The sequence below is a fragment of the Peromyscus maniculatus genome, chromosome 4, assembly GCF_049852395.1.
Source record: "Peromyscus maniculatus bairdii isolate BWxNUB_F1_BW_parent chromosome 4, HU_Pman_BW_mat_3.1, whole genome shotgun sequence".
Taxonomy (NCBI): Eukaryota; Metazoa; Chordata; class Mammalia; order Rodentia; family Cricetidae; genus Peromyscus; species Peromyscus maniculatus.
The window spans coordinates 142,895,720-142,908,096 of record NC_134855.1 but is presented as its reverse complement, the minus strand read 5'-3'; the positions used below and the strand labels follow the sequence as shown (position 1 = coordinate 142,908,096).

At 51.1% G+C, this 12,377-nt stretch overlaps 2 protein-coding genes across 2 annotated transcripts; one reads left to right on the top strand and one right to left on the bottom strand.

Moving 5' to 3' along the window:
* Positions 1-1,167: 1,167 nt before the first annotated feature.
* Wfdc2 (WAP four-disulfide core domain 2) lies at positions 1,168-7,342 on the top strand. Its single transcript, XM_006970992.4, has 5 exons — positions 1,168-1,325; positions 1,835-1,978; positions 2,820-2,957; positions 4,692-4,838; positions 7,168-7,342. Exons 1-4 carry the CDS (start codon positions 1,244-1,246, stop codon positions 4,835-4,837), a joined length of 510 nt encoding a protein of 169 aa, XP_006971054.3. The 5' UTR covers positions 1,168-1,243; the 3' UTR covers position 4,838; positions 7,168-7,342.
* Positions 7,343-8,409: 1,067 nt separating this feature from the next.
* Spint3 (serine peptidase inhibitor, Kunitz type 3) lies at positions 8,410-11,721 on the bottom strand. The gene is made up of 2 exons (XM_006971067.4): positions 11,448-11,721; positions 8,410-8,695 (listed from the first exon to the last, which is right to left on the bottom strand). Exons 1-2 carry the CDS (start codon positions 11,521-11,523, stop codon positions 8,505-8,507), a joined length of 267 nt encoding a protein of 88 aa, XP_006971129.1. The 5' UTR covers positions 11,524-11,721; the 3' UTR covers positions 8,410-8,504.
* Between the last annotated feature and the right edge of the window lie 656 nt (positions 11,722-12,377).

Below are 12,377 nucleotides of genomic sequence, written 5' to 3'. Positions count from 1 at the left end.
AACCTAGTCCCTGTCACCCCAAGACAGGAGTTGGACAGCCCCCTTTTGATTATGGTAACTGAATACGGTGATTCACATTGTGGTGAGTGTGAAGCTAAAATAAATTCAGCCAGAACATTAAAGATAGGAGAAGCATTTGTTACCTGCAGAGGCCAGGAGAACAAGGGAGTAAACTCCAAAGTGGTACTCTGGCAACACAGGAAGAAGGCTAGAAAGGGTGAGGAATTTATTGTGGAGACACATACAGATCCGCATGCGGAGGATCTTAGGCAAAGGTCCACTCCGGCACATGCCCAGCTTGCACTGCTAACTTTTACCTGATGGTAACGGGAAGGATATCCGGAAGGTGCTGTGAGCCCGGAAATCTGCCCTAAAGGTACCTGTCGTTTACATAGTCATCTGCATTACTCTCTCTGTATGTGTCATACAGTGGGTGCCCAGCTAATGCCGGCAATGGAATGGAGGAAACAGCCTGGAGGGAGAGATGTGTATTCAAAACCTTGCCTGAGCAGCTTTGGTTCAGAACCTAGGTTGGGAGTTAGCCTCCCAAAGTCCAGCCTGTGTGTCATATGCAGTTGACAGTAATAACTCTCGAGTCCTAGGAGAGAAAGATGTCACAAGACTCAGGTGCTCCTCATTCTTGCCCAAATGGAGTGTGGCAGGAAGAGGCAGAAATGTGTCTAAAAGGGCTCGGGTGTTTCTCCTCCGTGGGCCTGATCCTGGTCAGATGGGCTCCTTTGTGAACGACTGCTTTTTCTGTGGCCTCTACTTCACCAGCCTTCTACTAATCCTTGAACAGGATTCTGACCCATCTGACCCCAAGTCTCAGCACTTAATCCCCCAGCATCCATTGCCTCCCGGCAGCCTTGCCCTTCCCTCCTTATTCCTGGACCCCAGTCGCTCCAGGGAGGACCCCAGACTTTCTAAATGAGCCCAGGAGCCCTGGGCCTGGGCCCTCTGCTCCTGCTGCTCTGCCCTGCCCTCGGGCTCCAGAAAGGTAGGAAGAGAGGGAGGGGTGGACAAGTGTCCGGCTTCAGCTGGCTCAGAAGCTGTCTCGGTTCCTGGTTCCCATCAGAGCCAAGAATGACACCTGATCCCGGGGGATTGTGAAATGGCATGAGGTGGCAGGGCGCCCGCGCTGCCCGCTGTGCTTCCTACCCGCCTCCTGCACCCCTCGCTCGGCCCCGCCCCCGGCGCGAGCGGTTAAATCCCCCCCACCCAGGCTGCGGCTCACACCTGCACCATGCCTGCCTGTCGCCTCGGCTTGCCGGCCGCAGGCCTTCTTCTGGGGCTGCTGCTGCTGTTTACCCACCTCTCAGATGCAGGTGAGTGCAGCCGGGAATGCGGAGCCCAGTAGGGAGTCTTAGAAGTGGGAGTTCTGGGGCGAAAGTGGGAAGGCCAATGAAAATGCAAATTTTGGGAAGCCTGGGGCCTACAGCTGGCGATTCTTGAAGCTTAGGATCTGGGGTTCAGTGTTCTGGAGGCGGGGAGACCGCTGAAGGCTGAAAGTTGGAGGGGCGGAGGCTCTCTCCCTGCTGAAGGCGGAGACCCTGTGGAGCGGGAAGCTCCCAGGATGACCGAAGCTGGCAGCCAGAGGCTCAGGTCCCCGGAGGACTGGGGCTCTGAAGCCAAGCATCAGAGAGTCCCCAAGTGTCAGAGACCCCTGGCCCGGGGATGGGGCCCTCTGGGGAGAGTGTTAGGAGGGTCCCCTGGACCAGAACCCCACCAGAACTTCGTGGGGTTGAAATTTGAGGATCTTGGAGCAGGAGTTGGGTATCCTGGTGGGATTGGGCTCCGGTTCTCCCCGATAGTTCTCCACTCCCACCATCCCTAGGTGCGGGAGCAGAGAAAGCCGGCGTGTGCCCCCAGCTCCAAGAGAGAACTGACTGCGCAAAGGAGTGCTCCTCGGACGACCAATGCCTCGACAATCTCAAGTGCTGCCAGGCTGGCTGCAGCTCTTTCTGTTCCAGTCCTAATGGTAACCCCTCCGCAACCTGGCTGGGACAAGGCGGGGCCGCGAGGGCTGCGAGAGGCGGGAGCGCAGGGGCTCGGGGAAGAAGGGCACCCCAGACGCAGGCACGCGGGAAGGTTGAAGCGGTGGAAACCCGATCCACCTGTGCCCGCCCTGGTCCGGCCTGGGGTGGATGCGGGGGGACAAAGGCGTCACCGAGGCGCTGCCCGGGGGGGGGGTACCCCCATTCCTGGTTGGGCTCGATTCTCTGGTGCATGACGGGCTTCCGGGCACGCACAGCGAGACTTTGTTCCGGGACCCGGGAGCAGTGGCTCACTTGGCTGGAGACTGTGGGCAGTCGTCCCTGGGTGGCTTCAGGGCTGGGACCCGAGCCCTGGAGACCTCTTGCCTCCGGAGTCCTTCCCTCAGGACCTTCCACAGTCTGGCCTGACTAGACTCCCCAGATTTCTCCCTGAGGGCGGGAAAGAACTTTGCCACACCCTACGTCTGTGGAAGTGAGCGGCCAAAAGAAATATTCTTGCACGAAGTCACACCGCCATCCTGTGGCGGGCAGAGGTTCCGTTTCTTCCTTTGACACTTCTCGGCTTCCCTCCTTTACCTTTAAAACCATCTCCTCCTGATGCGAACTGATGTAAGAACCGCGCTATAAAAGTTGCCTTAAGCCGGGCGGCGGTGGCGCACGCCATTAATCCCAGCACTAGGGAGGCAGAGCCAGACGGATCTCTGTGAGTTCGAGGCCAGCCTGGTCTACAGAGAGAGATCCAGGAAAGGCGCAAAGCTACACAGAGAAACCCTGTCTCGAAAAAAATCCAAACCAAACCAAAACAACATCTCCTCCCACCTTCAGGACTGAACGAGGAAAAACTCCGGGATACTATTCCATCAGCCAACCAGACTTCTCCATCAGAGGGAGGTCAAGTCTCCACCACGCCACCACCACCACCGACACAGCCACCGGCTGTGGCAGAGGAAGAAAGTAACCTTGGTATGGAATCTAAGTTTCTTTTCCAAGAGGGAAAAGCTGAGGCTAGGAGGTGGAGGTGGGGACAAGATGGGAACACAGAGGTTGTAAATACTGGTCTTGATCGTGGACACAGCCCTACCCACTATTTTGCCTTTACTATTTCTCCCTAATAAGAGGCTGGGAGCATGTCTAACTTAGGGATCCTAAGGTGATATGAGCAGAAAGGTGGAGGGAAGGCTTGCCATTGAGCGGCAGCTTTAGGGTGTGGAAGTGCTGCTACAGGTGGGCCTGGGAAAGGATGACCAGGGAAGACGGAGTTGTGGATGAAGATGCTGTTTTCTTGTGTCAGCTGGACAAGCTAGCTGGCCTCCTGAGTCAGGGAGGAGCATGGAGGTTTGAATCCTAGCCCTGTCGTTTCCTAAGTGTGTGAGCCTGAGCAGCTTGCCCTTTGAAAGCTGCCTGTTCATTTGCAAAGCAGGCATGATGAGGTCAGTTTGTAAGACTGGTGCAGGAGGAGCTAAACGCGACAGTTCTCAGGTTCTCAAAAGCATCTCCTCCGGGAGTGGACATGCCGTACAAGGCAGCTTGCTTTGGTAATAAATCTTCTCCTTATTCTCATTTTGGCTCAGGGTAGCCTCCAACAGCATCAGTAGTAGCAAAGTCAGGACGCTGGCAAGCTCTCCTCTCATGGTCCTTTACCTGCCTACCCCCTGTCTGCGTCTTACCTTTCGCTGGGCCTGGCTCTGTCTGGTACCTCTGTCGAATGGAACATAGTCTTGGGGTGTGTGTCTGTGTGTGGGGGATTCTAGCTGTGCATGGGTGATCGGGTGTGTATGGAGATCCATGGCGATGAGTGATTGTTACTGGCAGTGACCCTGTGAGAGCAGGCGCAGGGAATGTGTGCCACCTCTTACCTGTGCGCTGCACTTTACAGCTTAAGAAGTAGCAGAGAAGCCGGGCGGTGGTGGCGCACGCCTTTAATCCCAGCACTTGGGAGGCAGAGCCAGGCGGATCTCTGTGAGTTCGAGGCCAGCCTGGGCTACCAAGTGAGCTCCAGGAAAGGCGCAAAGCTACGCGGAGAAACCCTGTCTCGAAAAACCAAAAAAAAAAAAAAAAAAAAAAAAAGAAGTAGCAGAGAGCCAGTGGCTAGTGCATGCACCCTGGAGCCAGATCTCCTGTGGTTCAAATCTTGCTTCAATCCTGCATGGCCTCAGGCAAAGCACTTAAGAGCATACTGCCTCAGTTTCCTCCTCTGCAATGCAAGGAAGTATTAATGGAACCATTCACCTCTTTTAAGATTATTGTGAGACTTGGATGAACTAGTACCTAAACAGTGCTTGGCTCTCAGCAGGACTAGTTAGTGTTAATGCTTGTAATTACTCGTTGTTATCAAGTAGTTTGGTTTTTCAGGGTGGTGTATGGGGGGGGGATAATTGCTTTTGTAACAACCTCACAACTGAGTGACAGGGATTCCATGTGACATCTAAAGCTCTGGGAGATTTGAGCCCCAAGGGTAGAAAATGGCAGAGCTGGGACTCAAACTGAGGTGCTGGGGTTTCAAAGCCATCTGAGAGCAGAAATTGGGGGTTTGCAGATAATCTCCCCAAGACCTCTGAGAGGCCTCAGGTTCCCAACATCAACTCAGGTAGGCGGCTCTGTTGTTGGGGAACCAGCTTCAGGGCAGTGCTCAGCCACGCTTTGCTGATTGTCTACCTGTCCCTCAGCTCACCTCCCCCTACTCGCTTGTCTACCCAGAAAAGCAGGGCGCCTGCCCCAGTGTGGACTTCCCCAAGCTTGGTATCTGCGAGGACCAGTGCCAGTTGGACAACCAGTGTCCTGACAACATGAAATGCTGCCGCAATGGCTGTGGGAAGATGACCTGTGCCACACCCACATTCTGAGGTAGGTGGGAGTGGGAGAGCGGGTTCAGAGATGCCCAAGTATGGGGTACTTAGAGCAAGTAGTAAAGAAAGACCTTGGAAAACACAGTGATGATAAATCTGTCTGTATATTCACTTTCCTTAACTCAACTAATATTTATCTACAATATGTGGAGGATGTATGATCAAACAAATCAGACAAAAAAGGCTGGGTGATGGGTTTTATTGTCTAATGCATGAGAAAAGAAATAAACAAGCTGATTTTGGTAGTATGTTACAGGGAGGTACATGCCATGGGACACAGAGAACAGGAGGGAGGTATTCCTGGGGGAGGGGAGACAAGGGACATTACTGTAACCTTTACATGGGACAGTAGGTGCAGTCCTCACCAAGAAGGTACGAAATGAAAGAAAATGTGAGCATGTCAGGGCAGAGGGAACAGCAATATGAAGGCGGGAACAGCACTGAGATATTTAAGGAAGAACCCGAAGGCTGGGTAGAAATATGAAGGGAGGTCAAAAGGTCTGGGACAGACCATCTGAGGGCCTTAGAGGCTGTTGTCTTGACCCTGAGGTGTGTCTTCAGAAAGAGACTTGCCCTGACGTTTTCAAAGGGCCCTCGTGATGTTCTGTGGTGTGGCTAGACTGCTGAGGGCAGAGAAAGATTCCCAGACTCAACTGTGAGTGGACAGATGAGATGAGCCTGACCAGGGTGGAGGCAAGGGACAGCGGTGGCCAGTTCACCCCTTCATGAAGAAGAATGGTGGGGTTTGCTGATGAACTTCCCTTTTGTTTAGGAATTGGAAAGGGGTAGCTGTGTCCTAGGGGAGCAGACAATGTGGGGTGGGGGAGTCAATGGCCAGTGGGGTTGAGGAGAAGGTATCTCTTTGCATGTTGAGTGAGACACAGAGAAGCTGATCTTTATTTACTCCAATGGCTCATCTTTGTGGACAAGTGTGGTTGAGGTCATTAACTTCCATTGCATTTATTAGTTGTGTCTGAAATGGATTAAGCATTTACTCTGAGCAAGCCAGGACTAAATTCAGTACCTTTAGTGCCTCAGGCCCTGAAAGGAAAAGTTTGGAAAGTCACCCTTCCCTTTGTATGTGATTAAAAATAAAATACTAATAAGTTGGGGGCTAGAGAGGTGACTCGGTGGTTAAGAGCGCTTACTGCTCTTGTGGAGAATACAGGTTTGGTTACTGGTACCCATCTAGTGGCTGACAACCATCTATAACCCCAGTTCCAGGGCCTCTGATGCCCTCTTCTGGCATCCAAGGGAACTGCACACACCAGGTACACACAGATACATGCAGGAAAAACACATGTACGTGTAAAACAAAACCCTTAATATAGCATTATGTCACACAGTAAGTGTTAAAAAGGGAGAAATGGAGACAGAGACTTGGTTGGCCCATTAAGTGATACAGCAGTGGCTGTTTGAGGTTCTGGACAGAAAGGAGACCGCTCCCCTGAGCTTGCAGTGCAGTGGTTGAGACGGAAGAATTGATGACATAACCTGAGCCATCAATCAGTGCCCACTGCCTTGGAACACAGCTGAGGAAACATCACTCAGACTTGAGGGAGGGAGAATGGAGTAGGGGCAGTCGGAGAAAGCATCCCAGGGGGTGACCTTGAGCTGGCACAAAAGGATGAGGCAATGATTCATGGTTGGTGAGATACAGAGTAGGGATGCTGTTCAAGGCAGAGGAAGAAGGATGAGCAAGAACTTGGACAAGCCTTTGGTGGCAACCACAGATCGCTGGGGGGATCCATTAATGCACACAGAGTTAACCGAAGCCCGAGATGGGGCATGTGCCCAACGTCTCACGGTTGTTATTTCAAAGTATGCTTTTCAGTGACTAGGTGGGAACCACAGTCTTCCTAGGACCTGAGCCCTGCTATGATGCCAACTGTCTCTAATCTCCATGAATGCCAACTGCATGGTAGGCATTGCAGGCAGGAAAACCAGGATTCAGATTTCAGCTCTGACCCTTACCTAGCCTCTTCATCTCCTCAGACAATTATTTTGCTTACAGAATGGGGATAAATGTCAGGAAGGTAGCAGGAAGATTCCTAGGAAGATAAATGTTTATGGGTCTCCAGGGAGGTCCCAGTGGTTGTTTGGGACCATGGTACATCCAAGCAGGTCCTTGGTTTGATCTGAAGCATAAGAGATGGGTCTAGAACCTGCTGGAAAATGCAGGCGGAGCCCCCAAGAAGGTAGTGCATTGCTGTGTATACAAGTGTGATGGAGGTAAGTAGGAAGCGGTGTCAGGATTTACACTGATGACACTTGTGTCTAGTATGACAGATGTTACTGTTGATGGTGCCATGGTTTTCTTCCTCCAGCTTCAGCCACCACCAGCCCGAGGAACGGGAGAGGATGCTTCTGCTGGATTGTGCATCTGGTGTCATTCCTGTGGCCTCCCTTCTCTCTGGCCTTTGTGTTTCTTCCTGGGCCCTCCAAAGCATCTCCCTTTTCCAACCAATAAAGTGATCACTTTCAGCAATGGAGAAGCCATAACACCCGCTCTCTTCCTTCTGTCCCCGTTTCCCATGGCTTGGTTTAGGTGGGTGGGAAAATATAGGACAACTGGGTCATCCAGGTTCAAAATCCAGAGGAAGATTAGTTCTGAAGTCAAGAACAATGATTCAGGTGTGTCTCTGGAGTGTTAGCATTTCTCTGGTGGATCTTTGCACCAATCCTGTGAGGCTCCTTAGTCTCCAAGGATCATAGAGCCAACACGGCCTCTTAGAGGTCAAGGAACACCTCTGAAATCACTCAGATTCACCCCTGGGTGTGTTGCATGTCTATCTGCCAGACATAGAGCTAGGAGAACATGCTCATGAGGCTTCCTGGCTACCAGAGTCCTCCGAGAAGTCGATAAGAGGCCAGGGGTCTGCTGAGGAGCTGTCAGTGAAGGGGCAGCTGCACAGGTGTGAGGACCTGAGTTCAGATCCCTAGCAGCCGTGTATAAGACCTAAGTGCAGCAGTGTACCTTTAACCCTACCACTGGGGATGGGGGTGGGGCTGGAGACCGGTTCATTCCTAGACCTTTTGGGACAGTCAAGCTAGCCAAATGGCAAGCATCAGGTTCAGAAAGAGACAACTTGCAGAAATCGGCTCTCTCCTTCTACCAGGTGGGTTTCAGGGACGGTATTCAGGTGCTCAGGCTTGGTGGCAAGCACCGGTACACGGAGCAGTCTCCCTGGCCCCACCCTGTGGTTTAAAAAGAAGTCCCTGCCTAGCTTTGTGCCTCATCTGTCCTTGAAATAGCAGAGCAGACAGGCTTCACGTCCTCCTCCCCTCCGTTCTGAGATTAATCATTGTTGCTTAAGGACAACCAAGGGACCCTGGGACCAGGGCTCTTCGGTTCTCTTCCCATGTGACAGTATAGGCCCTTTTAGTTCGATTCAGCTCTCTCACTTTGAAGTTGTTATCTTCAGATGGGTGGAACAGTAATTGGTGCTAAGATATGAAGGGCACTTCTAAATTTTCCCAATGTACTTGTATTTTACAAGGAAAGATTTTTAATCAGGATGCTAACATTTGTGCAATTTCTGAGATAGAATTGATTTTAGGGAAGTGTGTTTAGAGGAATGCACTTTTTTTTATTCACACACAAAAAGCCTCAGGGGACCCCTGGGGAACTTGAATTCATGGAGGGCTGTACAGGCTTGTTAAATCAGGAGCGTCTGCAGGTTAACCGGCATATGTTTCTGTTCAGAAAGTTGTTCTCATTGCCTCCACAGCCTCCGTAGCCAAAGCGCTCGCACCTGCCAGATTTGGTGTTATAGTACCACCGCAGTACCATGGTCTGACACTGGCCTTTATCCACAGGAAGGCTGCACAGAGGTGGTAAGGGCTTCCTGGACACTTGAAGAAGAAGAGTGATTAAGGGGGCCATGTCCATCACCACCCCTTCTGCTACTCTCCCCTCTGCTGGAGGCTTCCATGGCCACAAGGTGCAAGGCTGAGGCCATCCATGATAGGCACTTCTTCCCACCCAACCTGATCCATCTCCACAGAAGCCGAGGTTTGCACTCCTGGAAGTAGTGAACCTCCTTGCCTGGGCTTTCGACTGGGGTGGACTCACAGCCTGGCCTTGCCACCCACGACGGCATGAGGCTGTGTAGCCGTCGATTCTCCACGTCTCCAGTTTGTTGTCTGTGACACCAAGGAGCTGAGCTCTGTATCCCCTTTGCCCCCTCCGATTTGACATGCTGCAGTCAGATCCTGCACGCTTCTGCAGGGAAGGGTGAGCCTTGAACCTGAGAGCAGGGTTTCAAGTCGGACTCAGACATACACTAACTGTGTACCCCTGAACAAAGGACCTATCTCATCTGCGTTGAGTGTCTTGAGTCTAATGTTCACATTTTTGGGCTAATTGAAAGGTTAAAGACAACTAACAAGGGCTGGGGGAGGCGGAACACGCTTTTAATCCCAGCGTTCAGGAGAGACAAAGGCAGGAGGATCTCTGTGGGTTGGAGCCAGCCTGGTCTACAGGGAGAGCTCCAGGTCAGAGCTATATAGTGAGACCCATCTCAACAAAACACAACAACAACAGCAACAGGGAAAAACAAACAAACAAAAACAACCAAGAAAAAGCACCATTAAGTCCAACAACTCAAAAATCAGTGGATAATGGTGAGCTGCCCCTAAGCATCCTCTCCTTCCTGAGCAACGAGACCCAGCAACGCAAACCTCCCTACCGACTCTGCAGCCCTAGTTCCCAATGCAGGCCTGTCTCTGAGTTCTCGGCAAACACCCAACAAAGCAGCAATAACCATGAGCTCCTCTAAGGAGTGCTAGAAGTTTCTTTGTATTTGCAATTGCTATTTTGTGTGTGTGTGTGTGTGAGTGTGTGTGTGTGTGTGTGTGTGTGTGTGTGTGTGTGTGTGTGTACGCACGCGTGTATGTTGTGGAGGCCAAAGGACAACTTAGGTGTTGTTTTCTCTGGCTTTTTTTTTTTTTTTTTTTTTTTTTTTTTTTTTTTTTTTGAGTCATGGTCTCTCACTAGGCTGGGGCTCCCCAAATAGGTGAAGCTGGCTGGACAGTGGCTCTCTGCCTCCCCAGCTCTAGGATGCCAAGTGTGCCACACGCCTGGCACTTTCCTTTTCTTTTGATGTAGATGCTGGAGAGCAAACACAGGTCTTCATACTTTCAAGGAAAGCACTGTACAGAACCGTTAGTCTCCTCAGTCCCTGTAATTACTCTTCGCGGCAACTTTGGGGCGAGGGGAAGATGCCAGGGGCCTCGTGTGTGCCAGGTCAGTTCTCCACCGCTAAAGTGCATCTGTGGGTCCCTTCACTCCAGGTATCACGGCTTATCATGCCACATGAGGAAACTACAGAGCGATGAAGTGCCTGTCTTAATGCCAGGTAGTGGGAGAACCAAGACACAAAGCCAGCGCAATCCAGTGGGAAAAGTCTGCCAGCTCTCAACCTCTCTCCTTTATTGTAGAATGGATGGGTGGATGGACACACTTTCGGTGGAATTTGGCAACAGCCTAGGCAGGGGAGAGGTTCAGGTTCTCTCCTGTCCATGCCCTGTAAGGCTCGTGCTGGGTACCAAAGTTAATGGACAGGAGCAAATTAGCTTATCCAGTCAAGATGGAAGTGGATTGGGGCAGCGGCGGGGGGTGGGGGGTAGGGGGTGGGAGAGGGAGCATGTTCATATGGCATGTGACATCCTGGTCACAGTAGCATCCTCCTTGACCCCAGGTGACTCAGTAGGAGGTGGATTCCCACCTGCTTTTAAATGTTGCCTGTGTGCCCCTTCCGTGTGTGTGTGTGTGTGTGTGTGTGTGTGTGTGTGTGTGTGTGTGTGCATGCTCGCAAGTGTGTTCTGAATGTGACCAAAGTATTTCATAAGAAGCTATTGAGAGCTGTTACACTAACAAATAAATACACATCATATTTTATCAACAAAGCAGACACAACCATTGCTCTTATGAAAAACCTGACATTCAGAGAGACCAAACAACACTTCTGAGGCATAGATTTTTGTAAGTAGTAGGGCCAGCACCTGACTCCTGATGCTACTGACTTGGGGGAGCCCAGGGCTTATGCATGCTAATAAGTGTTCCTCCACTGAGCTGTATGCCAGCTCTAAATATTTGTAAAGGGAATCCTACTGTTCACAAAAGGTCTGGATACACCACGTTGCTGTTGTTGTCCTGGTGGGGTGTGTGCTCTCCTCCCCCATCTCTGTTTCTCTCCCACCCCCATCCACCTGCACCTGTAGATTTTAAGCTGCAGTAGAGACAGTGGCCCAAGGAGCCTGGCCCTGTAAGGAGGTCAAAGTTGAGCTTATACCTCTCCTCCTTGGTCTCACTTTGGCTATCACAAGTCCAAACTTTAAAGTCCCCTTTTCCCTTCCTATGGCTCCTTCACTGTCTATTATACTATGATGTATGTTGTGTGCCTCCCCCACCCCCTAGAATTTAAAGGCAGTGTCTTTGGCTGGTGGCTGAAACTCCAGCTCCTAGGATGGTGCCTGGTACATAACAGACACCTGACAGTGTCTATCAATGACTTGAACTAGCTGCCTGTCCTTGCTGGACGAGGAACAGACTCTGCACTGCTCTTTTCCTGGTCTATGCTGAGACCCCCCATTTCATACCAACCTCTTCTTGGTTCTGAGCAAAGCTCTTGGCAGAACGTGAGGATCAGGAAAAATGAGAAGGAGGCCTGGAGCTGCATGGTGTCTGCCGGCAGTGGCCCAGCCTGGAGCTGTCTTATTTAGGGAGGGAAGAAATTGGAGGAGGGGCTGACCCTGCATCCTGCTCACTAGCCCCTAACTGCTGCTGCTCACGGGGCTGGCTGCTGCTGGAACAGAGAGTCCCAGCAAAGCACAGTCTCTCTCTCTCTCCTGGACATATCTGATCTGACCTCCAAAGCTAAGTGCTGTGGATATCGCTCTGTATGCTGTGAATGTGTTGCTCTGATTTGGTTGATAAATAAAACGCTGATTGGCCAGTAGCCAGGCAGGAAGTATAGTATAGGCGGGACAAGCAGAGAGTAGAATTCTGGGAACAGGAAGGCTGAATCAGGAGAATCCACCACCATGAGAATCAAGATGTAAAGTACTGGTAAGCCACGAGCCACATGGCAGTTTATAGATTAATAGAAATGGGTCAATTTAAGATATAAGAACTAGATAACAAAAAGCCTGCCATGGCCTTACAGTTTATAAGTAATATAAGTCTTTGTGTGTTTACTTGGGTCTGAGCAGCTGCGGGCCTGAGCAGGACTGGAGAAAACTCCAACTACAGCCAAGAGCCACCACTTTAGTACAGAAGTCCCTTCTTCAACAAGAATGCAATAGCAATTATTACCAACTCTGTGCCTTTGTGTTTCCAGGTACCACACAAAATACACTTCACACACTGTTTGTCCAGGAAGTTTACACAGGACCTGACTTGGGTTCCTAACATCCAAGTTGGGCAGTTCACATTTCCTGTAACTCCAGCTCCAAGAGAATCCAATACGTCTGGCCTCAGTGGGCACCTGTACACAGGTGAACAATCTCCTCCATATACATTTACATCATTGAA